At 45.4% G+C, this 21,621-nt stretch overlaps 2 protein-coding genes across 2 annotated transcripts in view; one reads left to right on the forward strand and one right to left on the reverse strand.

Annotated features, from left to right (window-relative positions):
- Positions 1–875: 875 nt before the first annotated feature.
- Positions 876–21,621, forward strand: part of T265_01727 (hypothetical protein) — a gene marked incomplete at both ends in the record, with an annotated part of 74,130 nt that continues 53,384 nt past the window's right edge. The window contains 11 exons of the mRNA XM_009165817.1: positions 876–931; positions 1,345–2,061; positions 2,162–2,303; positions 5,572–5,730; positions 8,833–8,964; positions 10,298–10,411; positions 10,524–10,604; positions 13,172–13,339; positions 14,172–14,330; positions 15,873–16,245; positions 20,049–20,147. Coding sequence (XP_009164081.1) covers positions 876–931; positions 1,345–2,061; positions 2,162–2,303; positions 5,572–5,730; positions 8,833–8,964; positions 10,298–10,411; positions 10,524–10,604; positions 13,172–13,339; positions 14,172–14,330; positions 15,873–16,245; positions 20,049–20,147 — 2,200 coding nt within the window. The remainder of the gene's footprint in view (positions 932–1,344; positions 2,062–2,161; positions 2,304–5,571; positions 5,731–8,832; positions 8,965–10,297; positions 10,412–10,523; positions 10,605–13,171; positions 13,340–14,171; positions 14,331–15,872; positions 16,246–20,048; positions 20,148–21,621) is intronic.
- Positions 11,181–11,465, reverse strand: T265_01726 (hypothetical protein; the record flags this gene model as incomplete). The annotated part of the gene is made up of 1 exon (XM_009165816.1): positions 11,181–11,465. One exon carries the CDS (start codon positions 11,463–11,465, stop codon positions 11,181–11,183), a length of 285 nt encoding a protein of 94 aa, XP_009164080.1.

A 21,621-nucleotide genomic window follows, 5' to 3' on the forward strand; every position in this document is an offset into this window, starting at 1 on the left:
TACTGTCAGAACCGATGCAGGACGAACAGAGTTATTAGTCCTATCTGACAGGCCTACACGGAGAGAGTTCGTGCTAGGATGAGGGAAGAGAAAGAAAAAGTAAATCAAAGAGGACGAACATTGGCGTCAGCAGTACCTTGTTTTGGCTTATTCGTCCTGCTGTATGCAGCAAGTAAGGCAACCTGGCATCATGCGACGGCCGATATGGCATGAGTTTATTTGTATGTGTACAATTCATGGCTGTACATAGGCTGGGATATTGGCAGGGCGTCCACATCTAGACAGGTAAGCACGATTAGGGTCCTTAACCAAAGCCTTTGGCTCAAAAGTCTGGCCGCAAGGCAGCGGTGCTTGGCGGGAAATGCAGATACATTACCGTTTTTACGGAGCAAATTGCCACTCATTCCAACCCCCAACCTGGAGGACCAGAAGACTGTGTTCATCAGACCTTTAACCGTTGACCAACCTGGTATGAGAGACTGTGGGCGTCGCGGGGACACCCGCCCAGTATAGCTCAATGGGTCGTCGAGGTACACGAAACGCCACACCACAATAAGGTCCAGTCTCTTCGTGGCATAAAGGCAATCGTTCAGCTGTAACACCCTTTCGGTGCCTAACTGCCATTCCACCAAAAGAAAACTTGAGGGTTGGGGTACTGCTAGATTGCCCAATCCTAGACAGGGGAAGTCAAAATGCAGAGTTGGGGTTCGAACCTTGAACCCTCCAGTTAGTCAATTCGCGCGACCCAGTCCTCCCCCAACATTGACAGAGACCAGGCTGGAATGCCTTATCTAACCGCCAAATAAAATCGCCGGACTGATCTGGAGCCACAACAGGAGAATCGACCGCCTTGCAGATGAAATCGATCGGAATATATGCCAAAACAAGACGGTCAAACCGGTCAAGACCAAGAAGTTTCAATTCAGAGGAGGTAGCGTTATACGACCCAATGAATGTTATTTCCTCGAATGAGACGCAGCATTGTATTTCACCGGAGAGCCGCAGCTCATGGTTGGGTTCGACCCGCGGACCTCTCACTGGGTGGTCGCCCTTTATCCATTGAGCTACTTCGAGATCAGTGATGTAATTATGCCGAGCTATTGGGAGCCCATCTCTGACTAGTTACGCCGTTTTGAACCGTGGCTAATCAGTATCGAATAAATTATCGGGCCATTACAGATAATACTAGATAGATAACTTCAGGTGATTCGTTAGAGGGCGACTCTGATGACGATATTCATATTTTTCTTCAGAGATGACACCATGTATCGTTCTCTTTCCTTGTTTTCTTTTCATCTAGTACTTTATCTCTTCCCATTTCAGATGACAGCTTGTTTGACATAGTTGTTCCTACTTTGGTTCCACTGTTGTCGCAAGGGGATTACTGCGTGTACAAGAGATTCCTCAGGTTCAAATAATGGTGGGAGAATTCTGCCCGCGACTTGTAGACTATATTGTCCTTGTTGGATCTCATTCTACCAACCGTACTAGTTCATCCATCCAAACTCCAGTTATTTTGAATCGATTTCCTCCGACGGACCACGAGGATTTTGTTTTGCCTCCTGATGTTGCCTTATTTTGTCAACCTGAGGGTTGCTTCAACGTCGTTGGTTCCCGACCAGCGAGAGCAAATTCAGACTCTTCTACGCCAGTGCGCATGCCGATCTCTTTCGTTTTCACATTGACAGACAAAGAATCCAACAAAGTTCGCTATGGCGTGTGTCTTAATTTTCTCAGACCGATTCCTCGTCGTCCTGAGGGACGGAAACACAGTACTTCAAGCGTTCCGGCTGTTGGAGAGATGCCTCGTCGGACGTCGGACGTGGAATTTTCTCAGTTACCTCTCCCGAGAAATTCAGATCGTCGACAGGAGGATACCGGGTTACATGAAAAGAAGACACAGCGCGCCAGGAGTTCAGTTCGTTTACGGACGCACACCCTAACTTCTCTATGCCTTATCACCCATCACCCGTTCTTCACTAAATTCCGCGCGTTGGTTGAGTTCTTACACACACTTATTCACAAATTGCACGAACGAAGTCGTTCCAAACGGTCAGACAGGTCAGTTGGTTTTGGAGTTTTGGTTCGATAAGTTTTATCAGTTTTCATTAACGATGTTCACCCAGAAATTGTGCCTTCTGTCATCATTTAATCTTTCTAGGGAAACCGTTTGGGGAGTTTTGGCGGGAGGGATCCCTTCGACGACTTCTTCGTTGGTCACTCGCAGTGTCCAAGAAATAGAAATCTGGATGTTGCGTTTGTTAAGCGCGCCCGCTCCAGTCCCCGGGAAGACCTGTATTCATGTATGTCTTTGAAACAAACTACTCTTAATGTTTGCACACCATCGCTGTTCGTATTACATTGGTGGTTCTTTGTCCTCTTCCATTACACAAACTGGGAGGATTGATTACGATCATTGAACCTTTTAGGTCACTATTTACCCCTGCCATGTTCATTGAAGCTGTGCCTCTTAAGATGATAAGGAAGTGACGCCACCGTATCTCACCCACTGCTAAGTTTCATTTATCTTGGTGCCGTACAGAATATTCAATGAACCAGTAGGTTGCTCATTTATCTCGTTGATTTATGTCAAGAAGTTTCTTATGATTCATATTTCTGGCGTCATACCGTTTCTTGAGGCGAACAAATCAGTCCGGAACGGCAACGACCGATTATCACGTGCTTGCTGCTGACAATCACTTCCCACTCCTTATCAGAGAGCTGTTGAATAAACTTGCTTTGTAGCCACTATTTTTTTGAAGCAAGTCTCCTAAATTAGTCGGGGAACAGAGGGATCAGAGGTAGCTCAGTGGTTGAGGCTCGAACTTACTAGTCGGAAGATTAGTGGTTCTAAACTAACCCTAGCATCAACTGTTCCTGGCGTTTTGGAGGTATCTCAGCCCTCGTGCTTCCCTCGAATGTTACAGCTGAACGATTATTACTTATTATTTGATTATTAGAAAAAAAGAACCTTTTTGAGTGAACACTAATATGGGATTAGTGAATTTTTGGCGTACGTGTCACGGATATGATCCTCTACCTTGAACTCGTCTGACTGAAACTAGTTGCTATTCCTTGGTGTCTCGAGGGTTTTTGGTCGACCATGGACGGCTATCTCATCTCTGGGCTACTCCTGCATGAACTACATCATGACTCGTCGGAGTGAATTGGAACCTTCCTTTCAAGCTGTTCAGTTCGGATACCTTCTACTCTCTCACGGAATCACAAGGTCCCTTTAGCTGTTCCTCAAGGTTATTTTCTCACTTTTCTCTCTCTTGATAATTATCGCTACCTATCTCCATGGTTTTGAAGACCATGCAACCCTGCACATTTCTTATTCATAGGTTTGCTTAATCTCAGATTAGTGGCGACTGCGTGCAGGCCATCAGTATTCTGAACACCGGCGTTAAACATTTATGTTCTAAGCATTGCTATTCTTTTGTACCAAACTCAAGCATATTTATCTTTGCTTGAGTCGATGTTCTACCAAACTCCCACTCTTTATGAGCTCCAACTTTATCCCTTAACCATCTAACTGTTTACTTCTTGATATACTCTTTTCCAACAGTCCTAGCTTCTTCCCGCGGCCCGAATTCCTAGAAAATTCCGTTTGTTCGCTTTCATATATACTTCTTCCACCTATCTTACAGATCAGAGACACGCCTAATTCTTGAGTACGGGTAGTATTTAGTAATGGGTTAGATGCCTCGTGTACTCCTTTTCTTTGGCTGATATTTCACAAGCCCCCTCATCGTCATTTATCCTTCATGCCCATTTTCTGATGTAGCACCCTTTCGGTGCCTAACTGCCATGCCACCAGAAAGAAACACGAGGACTGGGATACTATCAGGTTACCTAAGCCTAGACAGAGGAAGTCGAGAGACAGAGGTCGGGTTCGAACCACGGACCTTCCGGTCAGTAAATTCGCGCTCTAACCACCAGTGCCCTCTCGCCCCTTATACTCCTCTAGGCCGCTCGTTGCCAAACAGGGCCATGTTATTTCCTATTTCCCCCCAAGGAATTAAACTTCACTCTCCCGCTCCACAGTTGTGCTTTATTCATATGTTATTCAGTTTATCCACGTTAGGGCTGTTTCTAGCCTGTTATTCTCTGACTATAGGTCTCCTTTCTTCTGCGAAACTTTCTTGAGGGTTGTAAAAAACTCTGCTACTTAGTGACGTTGATGCGTTTTTAATGGATTGTTATTGATTAACGTAAACTGAGGATAAGAAAACCAAATTTTTCTTGTTCAGCGGATGTCTTCATTCCAACCACTGCACAGTCTATATTTATTTTGGCGTTGTCTTCCCTCACAGATTGTGTTTGACCTGGAACACGCTTATTAACGATGTGTCCCTGCTTGCTAGTCACTTTGATCTCACTATCACTCAAATTGCGGCTAGTTCGCCAGGAATACGGTAGCAGGTTACTAAGTAGGTATATTTAACATGAAGGCTGATACTTTGAAGCTTGTATCCTGTATTCCGCGATCCTTTTGAACGTCTGTTTTAATCGCCTAATAACAGTAATAATAGCGATAACATTGATCGTTCAGCTGTAACATCCCTTTCGGTGCCTAGTTGTCATGTCACCCGAAAGAAGCACCTGGGCTGAGATAGTGCCAGGTTGTTCAAGCCGAGATACCGGAGATGAGTTCGAATCTCGGATATTTTACTTAGTAACCTCGCAACTGAACCAGTTAGTCAACTCGAGCCCTATTACCGTCAGGTTCAAATCAGATCCTGACCGTCTTAAACACCATCTGTATATCTAGGGGTCTGGCGAACCTAGTAGTTCTTGCAGGATGGCTGTCGAGTTGGTGGCTATCGATGGAGCCACAACGTCACCCCTTCTGCGGTTACAGGTATTCTGGTTTTTCCGCGCAATCAAGCGATCACTACATGTGGCCCGCTATTCTGCTCTACGGGCTGTGTGCTAAGGCAGCAGGCTTGACATTATCTGTCTACTATCTCTTATAGAGTTAATTTGACCTAATAAAGCTGCACTATCACTTGACTTTTCTGGGTATCATCCTCAATACTGATGGAACAGGCTACGAGCACCTGTTTCTGCATGACTAATTTGTTTGAATGATACTGTTTCCTGCGGGTAGGGTTGAATGTTTGATTGAGAAGTCGGCCACCCTCACCTTTTGGAGGCGTTACACAGCCATGTGGACAGCAACTCAGTAAGGTGAATTCAACAATGTGGCTGTGAATTCCGGATGTTGCTTTTCGCGTGAGACAATCTATCGGCTCTCACGTGGATGCCAATGTGCTCGTAGATAAGCGGTGATTATCCGATGTGTGTTTGTGTGTGTGTGTGAGCTCCTTGCATCAAAACAGCGAATTTACAATCCAGCTCCTCATTGGAGTGCGACGAAACTATCGTTTAAAGATACCGCCTCACCCCTGACACTCGAAACCTCCATTCCTGGAGTCAGTTTTGTGCCTTCATGACCACTTGAAACAGCGTTTTTTGACTTCAGGTTCAGTTATTTTGTAACTTTGTATCGTTGGGAAGTCCACCTGATTGAAACAACAACACGACTCGTTTTTCTCTTTGATTCAGTTGGCTGTTCAACCAAAAGCTCTAATGAAGCCGTTGATATTCGCACTTCCCGACAAATCTCGACTCCCTTTGGTTGATTTCCCGTTGCATTTGCCAATTCAACTCTTGGGAATTTCGAGGACACTGCGAATCCTCGTTTGTTTGCTACTTGAACAGAAGGTATGTTCTGGGATTTCGAAAGTTAGTGATTTTCTGTTTGGAATACTTTTGGTTGTCTCATTCTGCTCTTGTTTGATTACCTTCGATTCAGAAACAAACCATTTTCCCTTTTTGTTGCAACTATCCGGTTCGGAAGAATGGGCCGGCGGATCGACATAGGATAGTATCGATTCAAGTTACTTATTTTGTCCCAATTGCGGTTTTGTCCTCATGTACTACTCAATTGATTGCACTAGTGTCTCTCACATCAAGTCACATTAAAGAGGGATGCCGTGTCAAAAGCCATTGACTACTAGTGTTTTACATACCCTGCTTCTGTCACTGGCCCGCCCGGAGAAAAACTTACACGTTTTGGTCGCTTAAACTGCAACTGTGAGGACATGGCTGGAAAATTAACGATACAATCCACCTTCCCATCAGCAGAGCAGCTATTTTCCTAGACTCTGATGATATCCTTAATCTCGCTTGTGTTTATGACTCGCGTTTTGCCAATATTTAACCCACCAGTGAAATTCCCGTTGAATCAGGAAACTGGTTTCTCTTTCAAGGTGTTGGATAAATGCGGTCCTCATTAAAAAAACGGCGAGTACTGTGACGCGAAAGAAACTCGCGCTCAAGCCTATGTCGGTGAACACTGCATCTTTAGAGTAGCAGGATGTGGGAACTGTTTTATTTACCACCCTCCAGGTGTTCTCTTCCAAAAAAAAATCGCAGCTATTATGCGTAGGACACATTGACTCCCGCATTTCCGCACCAGATACGTGACAGCTTGTTTCACTCTACGAAGTGAACGATCACATGGTTTCAAGTGTAACAGCGATCGATCGCTTTTGAAACTTACTCACTGATAGCCATTCGTTCATGTCTGGCTACGGTCACATAGCGAGGACTCTTAAGTCGCTGGATCGCATCAGTCGTTTATAGAAGTCGTAATCCGAAAATTCCTGCTCCCTATGTTGTTCTCCTTTTCTCCAATGTAGGAATCCGAGCAACTACTGAAACGGCAGTGAAGCAAGGTGTTGAACTCCGAAAATTCCTGCTCCCTATGTTGTTCTCCTTTTCTCCAATGTAGGAATCCGAGCAACTACTGAAACGGCAGTGAAGCATCGGTGTTGAACACTGATATCATGCTGTTGGTGATGATGATGATGATGTCGCAGTTCGTCTATCCCCCTGCTATATGTTCCTACATTACTTCGCTCCAACACTTCCTAATACACGTTCCACCAAACCCCGCTAGCCCTATTCAACCAAACCAGGTGCTTATCCGTGTCGAGTTTAGGGAGAGAATATCTTAATAAAGCGTAGATACTAGTTGTTTTGGCCTTGCGTCACTTCCATATCGAGAGATGAAGTGTCCAATTGTCGTGACCGGTGGTGACATCGTAAGGTTGGTTTTTGTACGTCTCCTGATGCGTTTTACCACAAAAACGGTTTGACGGGCAGCATAACCCGTCTTATAAAGGCATATAGGTTCAATATTGAGCGCGCATCTCAAAATGATCCGATTTCCATCCTGGAAATCCAGCAACGTACAACCCACTTGTGCGGGTACTTTGAGGTGGTGGAATCGTGAGGGGCGGCTCTGCTAGTGTGCATGAAGTAACTGTCGTTGAAGTAAACTGAGGTTGCCGTAACCGGTTACGCAAGATGGAGGGCATGGTTGTGCCGTCGTCTGGGGATGGTCGTCCTAGAGAGGCCCTATGTTTTCCGGTGCAGAACCATTATTTTGATAGAACTACAGAGGATAACCTTACTAACACGAAGCTTGACTCAGCAAAGCGTCTGGTACGGGTCTCGCACTTTTCACAGTCTCTTATTTGGCATTAACGTTTCCATTAACGTTTCCAAAGTATTGCAGTCGGTGCACGTAAACGAACCCAATACGGCATTTCCAGGTATTCTGGCATTTCATGGCCGAGCGCTGCATCCATGACCGTCATGAGGCGTAACAAACAGGTGGCTATACTCGAACGCTTGTTTTTAAACGTATCTCAGTCAGCTGCCATATAGCCATTTAGAATTAGGAAACTTCCGGTCGTTGCCTTCTCCATCGATTTGCGATTTGTCTGTACCGGAAATGGGGGCGTTTTGACGAGAGATACCGATCGACTACGTCGTTCGAGAGAGAAAGAAGGCTGAATTGCCTTGGTGTTGCACTGGCATCACTCTTAATAGTGCATTTTGATCTAATGCAACCAAAGCTGTCCTGTGTGAATGCTGAAAGGGACTTGGGTTTAGTGTTCTACCTACCTTGACTCTGATTTTTCAGTCGGCATTACTTTTATGTGACAATTTGTTGTAGATAAAAGCTCCAACAAGGGGGTCCAAGTCAGCCTATTCACAGTTCTGAATGACTTCTTATTCGTGTTCAGAGTAGTGCCACCCTGCGTGGAACGTCTCTCCAGGTCGCCAGATCGAAGTTCATCATACTGTTCTGATACACCCGGCCACACTGCTGTATGACGCTTCGAAATTCGAAATTATTGAATTTCATCCACGTTTTTTCACTTAGATGTGGTGTTTTTGGGAGATTTCACCTACTTACGTGATTATCACCTGTTTTGTCACCGCACTACCCGTGTTTGTGTGTGTATAGTTTTCTTCGCTAGTGGAATCGTCCACATGGAATAAACCCGCACTGGGCCAAGCTCGTCTGTGACTTACTCACTGGAGAAAAGCGCGTGTAGACCTCCCTTGTTACAGACCTTTTCGAGTGGGGCTTTGTGTGAATCCGTTCAGGAGTTGCACTATTGGATAATCGTTTGGAGTTGGTTAGTGTGGGCTGTTTCAATTGCATTGGTTTCCCTTCCGGGTACAACGGCATAACAACTGGTGTAACTGGTCTGGTGTTTTGTAGACAAGGATACGCACCACAACTCACTACTTGTCAACTTATTACCTGATGATGTGACTGCTAATCGTCTTCAAACACGCCGCCCCACGTTTGCCCCATATTGCTCTTTACCATCTGGCTGAACTGTTTACTTGTCTTGTGTTTGGTTCACCCTAGACCGAACCTCCTGATTTGTGTTTGGGTATGGTTAACGATGGCTTGTATCTCAGTGCACTGCGCGGTTTTTCCGTCCATAATCCCCCCAGGTGGTGCTGCAATCTTCAGACTACAACAAACTGTCCATCTGCGTTCTGGCCCTCACTGCATTGCTCTATCCGTTGCAATACATGTTTCCGATTATCCCACTTCTTCCACCGTGTATGCCAGATGCGGAACAGGTTGGTTCTTTTATTGATTTCTCCTGTCATGCTAGACCGAAAGGGTGCTTTCAGGGACGGAAATTTGTGCAAATCCAGGAGAATTTGTTTTTTTTTTGCTATCATTCTCTTCACGTTAGTTAGCAACTTTCAGGTGACCACACATTCTCCACTAATTGGAGTTAAACAACTAGGCTGTTGAATAAGAATGGTTTATGGAAAACCCGTTTCGTGTATCGATGCGAGTCTCTGCACTCAAATGGCGCAGTCCACTGAAGAAAACTCCTAGTCGGTTTAGGAATACTCGTTTCAGACTAGTTTAATATATTCCTTGTAGTGTTTTGTTGGTGAAAACTTGGAAATAACAGGCATTTAAATGATTCCCCGAGTTCCTCTTAGAGAGGAGTGAGTCATCGGCTTTTTTTTACTGTTAAGGCGATTGTCGACCTAACCCGGTAGCTATCCTCTGCCGTTTGGAGTACGATTTTGCTCGTGACCTTTGATTGATTGGAGAATACTCGATAAATCACGATGGACGACTCGGCCGGGTTCATTCGGTGGTCCGTATCGATCAGGTGGCTTGTCGTTCGATGCTCAGCTTTTCCAGTTGTAAAGCAGGAAGGTAAATACCAATTCGTAGGACGCAGATGGTCTGGAGTGGAATAGCAATGAAGAATCATGGACCGGTAGTCGGTTTCAAGTTTGTATTGAACAGTCGTTCTTTTCAGCCTAACGTCCTTCAGAGAGGAGCCGTTGGTGAACGTGCGACAGCCTTTTAAGTTCTGTCGCTGGTAGACAACTACTGAACGCAGACAGATTTCTTGAAAGGTTGTTCCCACCAGTTCTTTGCTTGCGGATTGATCTGCGCATCCATCCTCGATCGATGTGTTCAATTGTCGTTCCGCTTTGGTTGGTTGTGAGCTGCATCACCACAATCGTTTCTGTCGCTGTTGAAACCCAAGAGACGTTCCAGAACGAACCAGTTTTTCCTCATTGTTTTCCAGCTAGACGCTTATTCGATACTTGGTTGTATTAGTGGTGGTATTTCACTCACTGTTTTTAGGCTCTTCGTACGAATCATCAAACAGATGTTCAAGCACCTTGGTCTCCAGTTGTCTTTTCTGCCTAGTGTTATACTGTTTAGGTTTTCTTTTGGACAGCTCTAGTACCCAAAACTCTTTGGTATCTGGAATCAATACCGGTCGATGATTGACATTTATATGTTTGCGATCACAAACCCAGCTTAATGATGGTTTTTCTCTCTCCCTCTTAATAATCTGCGAGTAACCTACTAGTCTTTTCTAGCGTCGTTCCTCCCACTTATCCCCAAGTTTTTCCATCCTATCTGTTTCAGCTTCTAATCGCCCCAACGCCGTACATAATCGGTGTACCCACATCGTTCTACACAGCCCGAAAAGTCTTTCGAATGCCCAAAGATGTTTGGGTGGCAAACTTGGACACACAACAGGTACATTCTTTACGTCGTCCGTTTTCGTTTGGTCATTCATGCTTTGTTTAAATTCCTGCCTTTGGTTGTTCCCAAACCTCTGGAGTAATGTTTTTTTAAAATTTCTCCCTAGCTTTCCTACCCAGAAGTAATGGAAGTACTCCCCGATCTGCCGGAAACTGAGTGCCACAGTATAGTTCGACACCTGAACGATGTGAGTCTCGGTTCACTTAACTGACTATAAACGACGATTATTGCGGTTCATTTGTCATCGGTTCCTAACTCTTACTCTTGTCTAAACAGATTTTGTCCGCGCTGAAGGTAGGCACTGAGTGATAGTTTGCGTTCTAATTTGGCTTTTCGCGATCGCCTGCAGTGTTTGCTGTTAACCATCTCTCATCGGCTTTTACCCTTCAACTTCCCTGTTTGAAGCTTTTTCTGCCTCATCGTTTGTCCTCTTTTTAAGCAATGCGGGGAAACTATGCCAATCACAGTTTTTCAACAGCACTGACTTGGTGACCCAGCCCCTATTTCCTGTCGCTCTTGGACGTATATCACTGAGGACTTTCAAGTTACTTTTTCCAGGCTTTTTAGTGGGTGTTCTCAGTTAGCTTAACCAAGGAAGGCTTTTCCCTGATTGATCTACCGTATTCCGCACGAGATATCACTGCTTTTCCCAAATGAAGGAATTCCCCCTTCCTTGGAAATTTCGTTTTTACAATATAAGTGGTAACAGTAGCGCGAACGCTGTACGGTGGGCTCTGCAGCTCGGTTTTACTGATGAGTATCCTCAGCGCCCAGGGCGCAGCTTTGTATAGACATCTGTTTGATCGTTGAATGTTCTGTTACTCCTGGTTCGTCGGAGCAGGTGGTTCCATCCCATTGGAGTGCAGACTTCCTCTGCTTCTAACTCGCTCGCGTGTTCACAGTAAGCAGTGTTTGCTCGTTCATTGACCACTGCACCAGTTCTTGCTTCCAATACATGTGAGCAGGCAACTGTGATCCAGTTGGCTGAAATGATTGGGCAGTTCTCCCGGGGTTGTAGGGGTGTGTTTTCACCTCCTATATCATTCATACTCATACATGCTGTCTTTCAACTCAGCATGACTCGGATAATACGATGCAGTGGAAACTAAAAAAGACGCATTCTTAAATTTCAAGCTCGTCAACAGATTTAACCCAAGTTCCCAGCCCTGATGAATTCTTACCGTAGATTATACCGTACGGTGCGCTTGGTCATGCTCTGGATGGTCTCGCATCATTTACCAGCCCGTAGCATTTATTTGTCAGCCTAATATCCAACCATGCTAACTGCAATTTTTATTTTTCGTGTGATTTTTATCCGTGCATTGCTTCATTGCCCGTTATCCATCAGGCCTGATCACCTATTCATTGCATCTTTGTCGAATGTTTCGTTAACGGTTGAAGACATCACGTTCTTCGCGAAGTACACTCACTTGCACGCCAATTTGGGTTCAACGGGAGACCCAACTGAGTACCAGTTGAATCTGTCGTTTATGATGTTTTTTTTTTAACTGAATGTACTGCACACAAAGTGCCTCATGTTTCGGTAGACACCATATTCGCGATATCACAGTGTTATTTCTTGAGGGAAACTACTCGTAGGGTTGCTGAAAGCGCTTTGACAGCCCAAGACGCTTGAGGGACTGCGCCTATCTGATGGGCGAGACCAATCATGGGCTGTCGAAGAGTTTTCAACAAAATTATGAATGATTTCCTTCAAAATAACCTTCAAAATAAACATACCTAGACGTCCCTCGGCTTATCATAACACACGAATCCGGAAGTCTCAGCATATCTAAGGTAGACTCGATACAGTTAGTGCGTTCCAATAGGTATGCAATTCACGGAAAATCCGTAAGGATTGAAGTTTTCGTGTGACTACGATTTAGTGATACCTTGGTCAGTGGTGCCTTACATGAGAACGTGTGTAACTTAGTCGTAAGTCCATAAGTTATCGGCTAGAACGAATTGGTCACTTGATAGCTGGGTATAAAAATCGTTTATCGCTCGCTTATTTGCCATGGTACAGTGTTCTAACCTGCTGGCAGCCGCGATTTTAATCCGCATCTGATTGCTTCACGGTGTTTTTGCTTCGACTGACACTTTACATTTTCAAGAATCCACCTAACGAGAGGTCATTAAGGGAAAGGGGCTTTCTTCGACTTCCGAAGATGACCCAGTTTAGTGGGAGTTTTATGGTGGAGATCTCTCTTGTGGCCGTCCCATAGTGAGGTCTTTATTGTAAACCTGTCAGGGGGAGTTCATTTTGTGAGATGTTCTGGAGTTTGCCACAAGTCAAACGATATTTGGGTGGCTAACACTGTCTAAATTTCGATAGGTGGATCGGTCATAACGGGTGAACAATTAATCATCTACAAATGCATTATAATGGGAGTAGAGCAAGCATTTTCCGGCCTAACATGGGCCATTTTTACTGGAAGTGTGGGGCATCTCATCGTAAGAATGATTTCTTCGTACGGTCCGAGCGGTACGGGCTAGGCCGAAATGAATTTCGGCCAGGTTATGACTAATGCATATCGCGACCCAGGTGTCCTGTACGACAATACTGAGTTGTTTGTTTTCTACATTCCATCCAATTGGTGCCTAGAATACCAGAAAAACCCGAACGATCAACGCCGTTCTTGTTTCTATTCTAACAACTATAACCTGCGCGATCTTTTTCGGTGCAGGTTGGTTGATTTGTAGCTTCTGGATGCCTAACAATCCACCCGTTTGTCCGAAATTCCTATTTCTTAGGCTATTCAGACGCTTCCTTCGGTGAAAGACTCTCCTCCATTAGAACTCATTCTCTCTGAGGTGAATCGTCTGATGAAAACCAATTCAGCGAAACGACGGGATAGTTTCAATCCACTGGCTTACATCTCTGAAGAATCTTCAGTTTCTGTGGCCACGCGTGTTGCAATGGTATGTTCTTCTTACAGCTCGAATCCATGTAGTTACCTGGCCACATGTGTCTCGTGAACTTGTGTTTTTTTCTATTTTGCATTAAAACATCCGACTGTGAACATAATCGTCGGACACTAAATGAGATCTACCGTTCCTGAGAGATTTGGTGGATTTACTAAACCTCTCTGAAACGATGACTACCCAACCGGTCCCAAAAATTCTCCAATTGATATACCGTTCCAATTCTCGCTTGCACGTTTTTCGATTTATTATCAGTTTGCCACAAGTTCTTTACCAATGAACAGCAAGAACAACTACCCTATGTTCCTACGATGTTAACGAAACACGTTTCCACACATAATTCTCACACGATTGCTGGTTTCTCCAGTCGCTTCTAGTTCATCCGTTTCCGTTAATTCACTGAGAATGAGGTGAATCCCTACAACCTGTGATCCGTGGTACCAGGCTTATCCGAACGTGCTGTGTCACCCCTACGATCAACTCCTTTTCTCCGACTGAGTGCATTTGACTTCGTGGCAGAACTAAAGTAACATTCTGTTGTGAATTTCCATCTACTGTCATCAGTATCATCATCTTTTCTGGACACTTATTTGGTTCGATCGAGCTGTCACTCACATACTGCACTTGAGAAGACAGTGAGAAAACAGGACACAGTTGTTCCGAAACTTGATCGGGACCTGATAGTGTATGTGAGCTGGTCTGACCCGGGTTCTGAAAACTGGCTCGTACTACGCTAATCTTCGAGATCAATTGCAGTACAGTTTCTTTATTTTTACCTCTACTTTGACACTGCTAGTTACTTGCTTTGTAAATTTACCTCCAACTCCAGGTACTTTTTCTGAATTCGAGGAACATTCTCGGTGGTCTTCCAGCTCATACACGTACACTGCGCCTTTATCCGCGACCAGTGGTTGCATTCCAGTTTGACAGTTTCATGAAATCACGCCCTCAACCGTGTCTATTTACCAGTATGCTGGCAAAAACACAGGTTTGTTTACCGTCTGCTGCCCACTTTGTGATTTGCCTTTTCGAATTCGCTCCAGACCGTCTATTCGGTAGCTGCACCTATTAACGCTGTGCTATTCGTTTTCACGTATCCCAGCTCCCACATTTTTACATACTGGTTTAAAGGATCGTGAGCGGAAGATTAGGGGAAACCAACCCCCGGTTTATTTTTTCCATACCATTGCTTTATTCAACGACCGCCTTTGTCCATTGGCCCTTAGCTAATTTTCTTTTCTACGGAGACTAGTTTCCAGGTCGTATACATTTGGGTCAAATCAGGACGACTCCGCACTGGCTNCGTCTATTCGGTAGCTGCGCCTATTCACGCTGTGCTATTCGTTTTCACGTATCCCAGCTCCCACATTTTTACATACTGGTTTAAAGGATTGTGAGCGGAAGATTAGGGGAAACCAACCCCCGGTTTATTATTTCCATACCATTGCTTTATTCAACGACCGCCTTTGTCCATTGGCCCTTAGCTAATTTTCTTTTCTACGGAGACTAGTTTCCAGGTCGTATACATTTGGGTCAAATCAGGACGACTCCGCACTGGCTATAAACAACCTGACCTGATACGATCTGGGCGTCGCCTGCTTGCCCCATCCTAGCTGATTCTAGGCGTGTCCTTAACTCTGTGAACACCTGTGCATATCCGATTTTACTTGGTATGTTTCGCGTTACCTTTTAGTTAGCCTCCTCTGGTTTTGACCACAATCAGATTGCCGTAAAGTTTATATCTCCTACAAATAGTCACAAGTTAAGCTGTAGCGCTACAGTGCCAGCTTATTCATCTCTGCGGAATCCTAAACACTGACAGAGGAGTAACCAGGGAAACACCCATTTCCGCCAACCGTATAACATCATGCGAGACACTGGGAGTGGGCAATGAAGCAGTTTTGGTTCTCGCGAACTTGGAATCCCACAGGAATCGCTTCGAAGCTCATTCCCCCTGGTGCCGTCCGAGGGTGTAGCAGCACCTTCATAGATAAGCAGTTCAATGATTGTCGACCAAGAACCCTAATTCCGTAGGGGAATTTCTCATGGCTTGTTAATTGTGGTGTAACAGCAGTGAGGTTTAATAACGCATGAGAGCGGTATAAGTGTAGGTGCAAATCAGGTAGCAGTTCTTTGTTTCCACCACGTCAAGGTGGCAGCTGTAGATCGGGTTTCTATCGCATCCACTATCCATGTTACTGACGTAGCAGAAGCCAACGACATGCGTATCATTGAGTGTGAGATTGGCGCGCGTGTCTGAACGTACCCAGATTTACTGGCGCACTTTTCAACTTTCCTGGTTGCCACACAGGTATCATTGAATTCCTAGAATTTTCACAGAGGATCACCACACTCCTTTCGCCTCGAGCTCCTTTCCCCCAACGACTCTTCGTACTTTGTCTTTGATTTTTCTTCTCACACCTAATATGCTTTAAAATACCGCTCCTTTTCCCCAATGAATCTTCGTACTTTGTCGTTGATTTTTCCTCTCACACCTAATACGCTCTAAAATACCAACTTCGCTCCCTAGGCCGTGGAATATTTTGCCGAAAGCTCTCTTTGCGCGATGAACGAGGCCTACCAACGTATTATCGCGGGTGAGTATGCTCCGGAGGTGATTGGTGACAAAGCCGAGTGGTTCTCCAGCCTACTTTTACCGGTGCATTTTGATGTTTGGCCTGATCTGGTTGGTGCTGGTGGTAGCGATGTTAGATCTTCACGAGCTAGTCTGTCTGCGGACTTCACAGGCAGCCCCCTACTTTATGCCCTGGTCGCTGCGCGGTTGCACTTGGCAACATCGGCGAGTGTTCAAGATGAGACGGGTGAGGCTCACATTTCAAATCTCTTGGGACAGCTTCCCACTTCTATATCGTTGCCGGACGAAGTATCTGACTATCCAACTGGTAAGATCCAGTTTTTATTATTTGTCTTCGCTTTCTGCTTTTTGTTAGTCCAAAAATGTTATACACTGACCCGAGACAATTAATAATTAAGGAACAACTACAAGTGATGTTTGAAGAGGTCAGCTGGAAAAGCCTAGAGTGATTATTCCTCCATCCGTAATTCTTATTTCCTCGCGCTGATTGATATAAAGTGCCAACCTGTTAGATGAGTTTTCCGAGTCACATCGTCAGTCATCATCGTCATCAGAGACAACAACATCACTGTTGACACTCCACTGTCATACAACCGCAGCGTTTATTTAACTACATTTGAAGCCTTAGAATGGAAAGAAGAGAAAAGAGTGAGTGAGGGAGGGGACGTGATGATGGCCTATGTCAAGCGCTAAGTCAGACAACCTGGAAAAAAAACTGACAGCACGAACGCCAATGACATCGACCAGCCTCCAATTTTTGGAATGTCTCCAGCCAAGCTCAGGAGGGGTCACGAGGATATCAGTGTGCGATTTCGGTCCCTGATAATTTCATTGACAAGAGGCTTCCGGGACCTACTCGAACGAACCAATTGGAACAACCTGTGGACGTCACCTTTCAGGCCCACCATATTTCTCATCTGCACAGGCTCTCTCAATTCCAATTGGCCTTGGATGATGCGTCGAGGTGTGTTGTGTTTGGAGCCAGTAGGAATCCGGCTGAGCCACGGTCCCATCAGAGCTGGTGGGTCACAGGACTTTACATGCCCACCTGAGACTACAGCGAACGACGATGATAGCGCTGCTGGTTGGAATAGTCGTTGAGAGTACGATCTCCGTCCAAAGATACCTGTTTTTCATTCGGCATCATTGTCTTCTTGAGTTCTCAATGTCAATGCTCAAAGTGCTGTTAGCGGACTTTTTTGATGTCAGAACGACTGGAGACCCTCAGAATTTCACTCGAAACTGTTGATTGGTTGGGATGCATCGCTAGATTGTGTGCAACAACAAGATGGTGGGGCTGATCTAGCGCAAACTTAACAAAGCAATTCAGCTCGGAAAGCAAAACGTTCCTCAAAAATATAGATTCAATCAACAGAGGTAATGACGGCTCACTATGAAAAGTGGGTTGGAAAAACCAAGGGGATACTCCAGGGTGCCATCCTACCAAGAGAAACTTTGGCCATTTGTTCTCAGTCATTTTGCCTCAAAAGCTCAGTCGGTTGCCTCGGTATAATCTGAAGATGTTCGGATGATATTTCAAAGCAACGATCTTCTCAGTTTGCGTTTCTTTGACATGTCTGATGCGAGTGCTGACGGTAAGCACTGCTCTCCCAATCAGATACACACGAATCCACACGCTTGATACGAGCATACTGGAAATTTTCACACAAATAGGTATGCATATTAGCAATACTGACTGTTTGGGAACTGGAATGCATAACGTAACCGTGGAGTTTATCCTGTCTAACTGTGAGTTACTCCCACTACTGATCAGTTCATGGTCATCATCATTGTCAGCTGTATTAATCGCATACTCGTCGTACAGTGGTTGTAGCTGCCGGAGTTTCGTTCACCGACGATTGGGGTAGGTAGCTGCGCATTGGAGGCGGAAGCTGATAAATTGGTGCATAAATCCAGCGTTGTCAGTGGGCTGTCAAGTGGGGGGATTGGGGAGGGAGTTATGCACTGAAGGCAATAGTTTGGATGCATGAGCGCCATTTAGGGCGTGACTGGGCCATGTCAAACAATGTCTCTAACCATTTATGTGGACTGTTTCGTGGTCCCCATCCAGGAAGCCAGCAATGACCAACGCAGCTGAGTTTGCTGGTAATGGCGTGCACACTACGCTGCACGACCGCCCCTGGCTCTCTTCCACCCTTCACGTGGTTGTGCGAAAAGAGCCCTTCGGGTTCGCCTAATCTGAGGGCATAGGGAATAAGGCATTACTGTCTCATTCCCGATGCGAATGCGCGTAGCATGTGCCTCTTGAGCAGCACCGGGCTCTTTGGTTTTGAAAGCATTCGACCGTATTGGATAATGCGCCGGCGGTCACGGTCAACCGTTGGGCGATCGGAGTGTGCGGTTTTCGGGGCCGACCTTTTCTAACCCGTCCTTTCTCGGGGAAGGCAGCATCGCTGCTTCCATATATATGGGCATGCTGGTGGCCTTCACACTCCTGTCGCAGAGGACAGTACGACTTTACCCCCAGACCGCCTCGTAGCATGATTACTCGTAGTACGGGGTCTCACTCCTCTTGGTCTGGTTGCTCCCCTTTGGCCTTCCTGGCATGGTTTCACCTTGTAGAACGAAGTTCCAGCCAATGTAACCCGCCTGATCATTGCAGTACTCAAGCACGACCACCACCTCAAGGTGGCACCTTTAGGTCGGGTACTGATCAGTTGCCTGTGACTGAACAGTTTGCGGGTGTAGGCACCTCGGAGTGTTTGCGGTTGACTAGCACGAGATCCTTCCCTCATCCACTTTTTCACTTCAGGGCTTTAATTGTAATTAACTAAACTCTGTGGCTATACATAAGTGAAACGCCAGTGTCAACACTGATCTAGCTTTCCCTGGTGGTGATGATGATGGTGACAATGTCTCCCGCTGTGCTGTATGCAACTAGTACGGAGGCGCACCTGAGGTGGCACTCCATCATCTCTAGGTGCGAAGTTCATGTTTGTACACAGACTAGGGTACCTTCATAGCGCCCAAGCTTGGTCAGGAAGATGATCAACTGCCCCAACTAAAGCCTTCGCCGCAAATGCTCGACTTCAGTGCAGTGTGTTGACGACACCATATCAACAGACAGTTTGACGTACTTCTTCCAACCGTCAACTTGTTTTACCAGCAATTTGCGTTCATCAGAATGACATCCGTTGCTAAACTTGGAACTAGAAACTGTGTTTCAGCGTAATCTTTCAATGTAGGTCAATGGGCCCTGGCATCCTACAAACCATCACACCGCATCTTGGATTTCTGTGGCAGTCAAGTTGTGTTGTCTTTGAAATAGAAAGAATCGTCCAACGCTGACGTCATGTCGGCAGATGTTGAGGTTTTCTCAACGTCCTACCGAGTTCTCCTGCTATATCTGGATACTTTGTATCTGCTTTCCAAGTGTGAGCTGTATGTCTGTTTATCTACCGGTTCATCATTCATCCTTTCCGAAGACTATTCAGTCCAACCATTTTTGATGTTTTGTAACGAATATTGTTATTCATCTCAGAACAGTCCAACTAGTTATACGGTTGCCTATTCTCTCAGCTGTCAGCGTATTCATTTATTCTCTGTTTCAACACTACAAGGCGGTTTACCGTTCTAGAACAACAAGTTTCCATTGAGTTGGTTGTGCACCGCATCAATGTAGTCAGCCCTTTTTCCCTATTCTCAGGTTCACACCTGGCCTCTTCCACCCCAGGGCGTTATTTCTGGGGATAACAGAAGCTCACGGATTTTTCTAAAGTGTAACAATAGGTTTTCTCTACGGAATCTAATAATACCCGGTGTGTAACAATGCTGATAGAGTTACCATGTGTGTGTGTGTGTATGTGTGAATTCAGCCATTTTTGATCTCTAGTCCAGGTTGTTTTGTTTGCTGTGAACGGTTTTGGGCGGTTGCGGAACTTGTAGAATTTGCATTCGTTTGAGTTGCGGTTCTCTTATCCGGGCGCGCGTTTATTCTGATTAGTCCACACAGGGAAATTGACTGACGCCTGCCACTTATCCAAAATCTAGTCGTTCTCTGTTTCTCTTACTGCCACTTGTCTGCCATCGCGTTACCGTTTACTTGCGTACTGCATTGCAAGCACTGATTTCTGTTCATTTGTTTTTTAGATGAGAGTGCAAGCGACACCGAAACAGAACACAGTACGGCTTCCGTTACGTCGACAATAAGTGACTTGGCTTCGGACTGTTTTGATAGTGGAATCGGTGGTAAGCATTTTTTTTCACTATCTGTGGAAATGTTGCTGCCAGAAGATCGCTAAAAGTACACCTAGCTGTCCAACTGTAGCCATCACCTTACCAGCTCTATATTCTTGTCACCCATTCACTCAACCCAGTGCCACATAGTCAGTTTACCGTCGTGACTGTTGTATTCATTCGTTTGTTCAGTTGTTGTACTCTTTCGCTGCCCAACTGCCGCACCAGTAAAAGGAAGCACGACGGCTGAGATACTGCCAGGTTGCCTAAACCTAGGCAGGGGAAGTCGAGAGGCAGAGGTCGGGTTCGAACCACGGATCTTCCGGTCAGTAATTTCGCGCTCTAACCACTGAGCCAGCTCGCCCGTTTGTGAATTCCTTGCTTGGCCACCTTTCAACAAGAGTGGAGAGTAATGCGGCGTGAAGAGTCGTCCGGTCTTTTTTACTCCCTCAGTATCGAAGCTTTCTCATGATGCCATTGTTGTAACTGATAATGTGCACCAAAAAGCTCCTATTCCACCCCAGGTTTGCTTCAGGAAGATGAAGATTATGTCAGGCACTCGTGGATGGGTGATACTTCCAACTGCATTGGCTAATCAGGAAGCAAGTCGGTCAGTCAGTCAGTCAATTTAAGTTGACCGAGCGTACTCTCACCTTAAGAAGCCGAATATGGGCTCTCGACATCATGAGTAGCAGTAAAAATTCCGTTGTCACTTTGAATATCGTTCCAAATGAAACAGGAGACTATTCTGTGTGTACCATGTTCAGATAAAGGTTGTCATAGACGAGCGATTTGTGTGAATTTCAACTGGGTGTCTCACTGACCTCAGGTTAATTTGCAAACAAGTGTTTATGCAGCATGCTAGTCATTTATTGACCATGTAGGGAGAAAGGTGAATAGAGTTTCGGGGACTAGGCCCATCAAGTCAATCTCGAAATGTGTTGTCGAAGCTTTCCATCAACCGTATGAGTTGTATTGAACCGTGGCTACTATTTTTGTCTCAAACTGCCCATCACCGCTTGACATCATAATGTCTGGCCTCATGAACATTTAGCTGCATGGCTATGAAGTCAATGGATCTCCTAGGTTAGCCGCTTTTGGTCTCTTTCTGTGACTGTGATGTTAGTGTTCCCAATACAGAAAGAACCAGAAGTTATATCAACTGATTATTTGGCGTTGAGAGTTCGGGTAAGCTAAGGTGAACAAGTGCGATCGCTAGTGTGCACTTTAATCGTCTGTTTCTTATGACTGTCGCATCTACTCCACAGACACATTGCCACAGAATAAATTGTCTTACTGTCTTACTGCCAATACAGTACGGGCTGTTTTTTGTATGGCTGTGAGACTTGGCCTATTCGAGTAGCGGAAATGAGACGTCTTCAGGTGTTCGACAATCGTTGTCTCAGAACCATAGCTCGTGTGGGTTGGTGTCGGCGAATCCGTAACGAGGCAGTTAGGAAGCGCGTTTTCGGTTGTGTAACGGGTA

The sequence above is a fragment of the Opisthorchis viverrini genome (genome assembly GCF_000715545.1).
Source record: "Opisthorchis viverrini unplaced genomic scaffold opera_v5_19, whole genome shotgun sequence".
NCBI classification, from domain to species: domain Eukaryota; kingdom Metazoa; phylum Platyhelminthes; class Trematoda; order Opisthorchiida; family Opisthorchiidae; genus Opisthorchis; species Opisthorchis viverrini.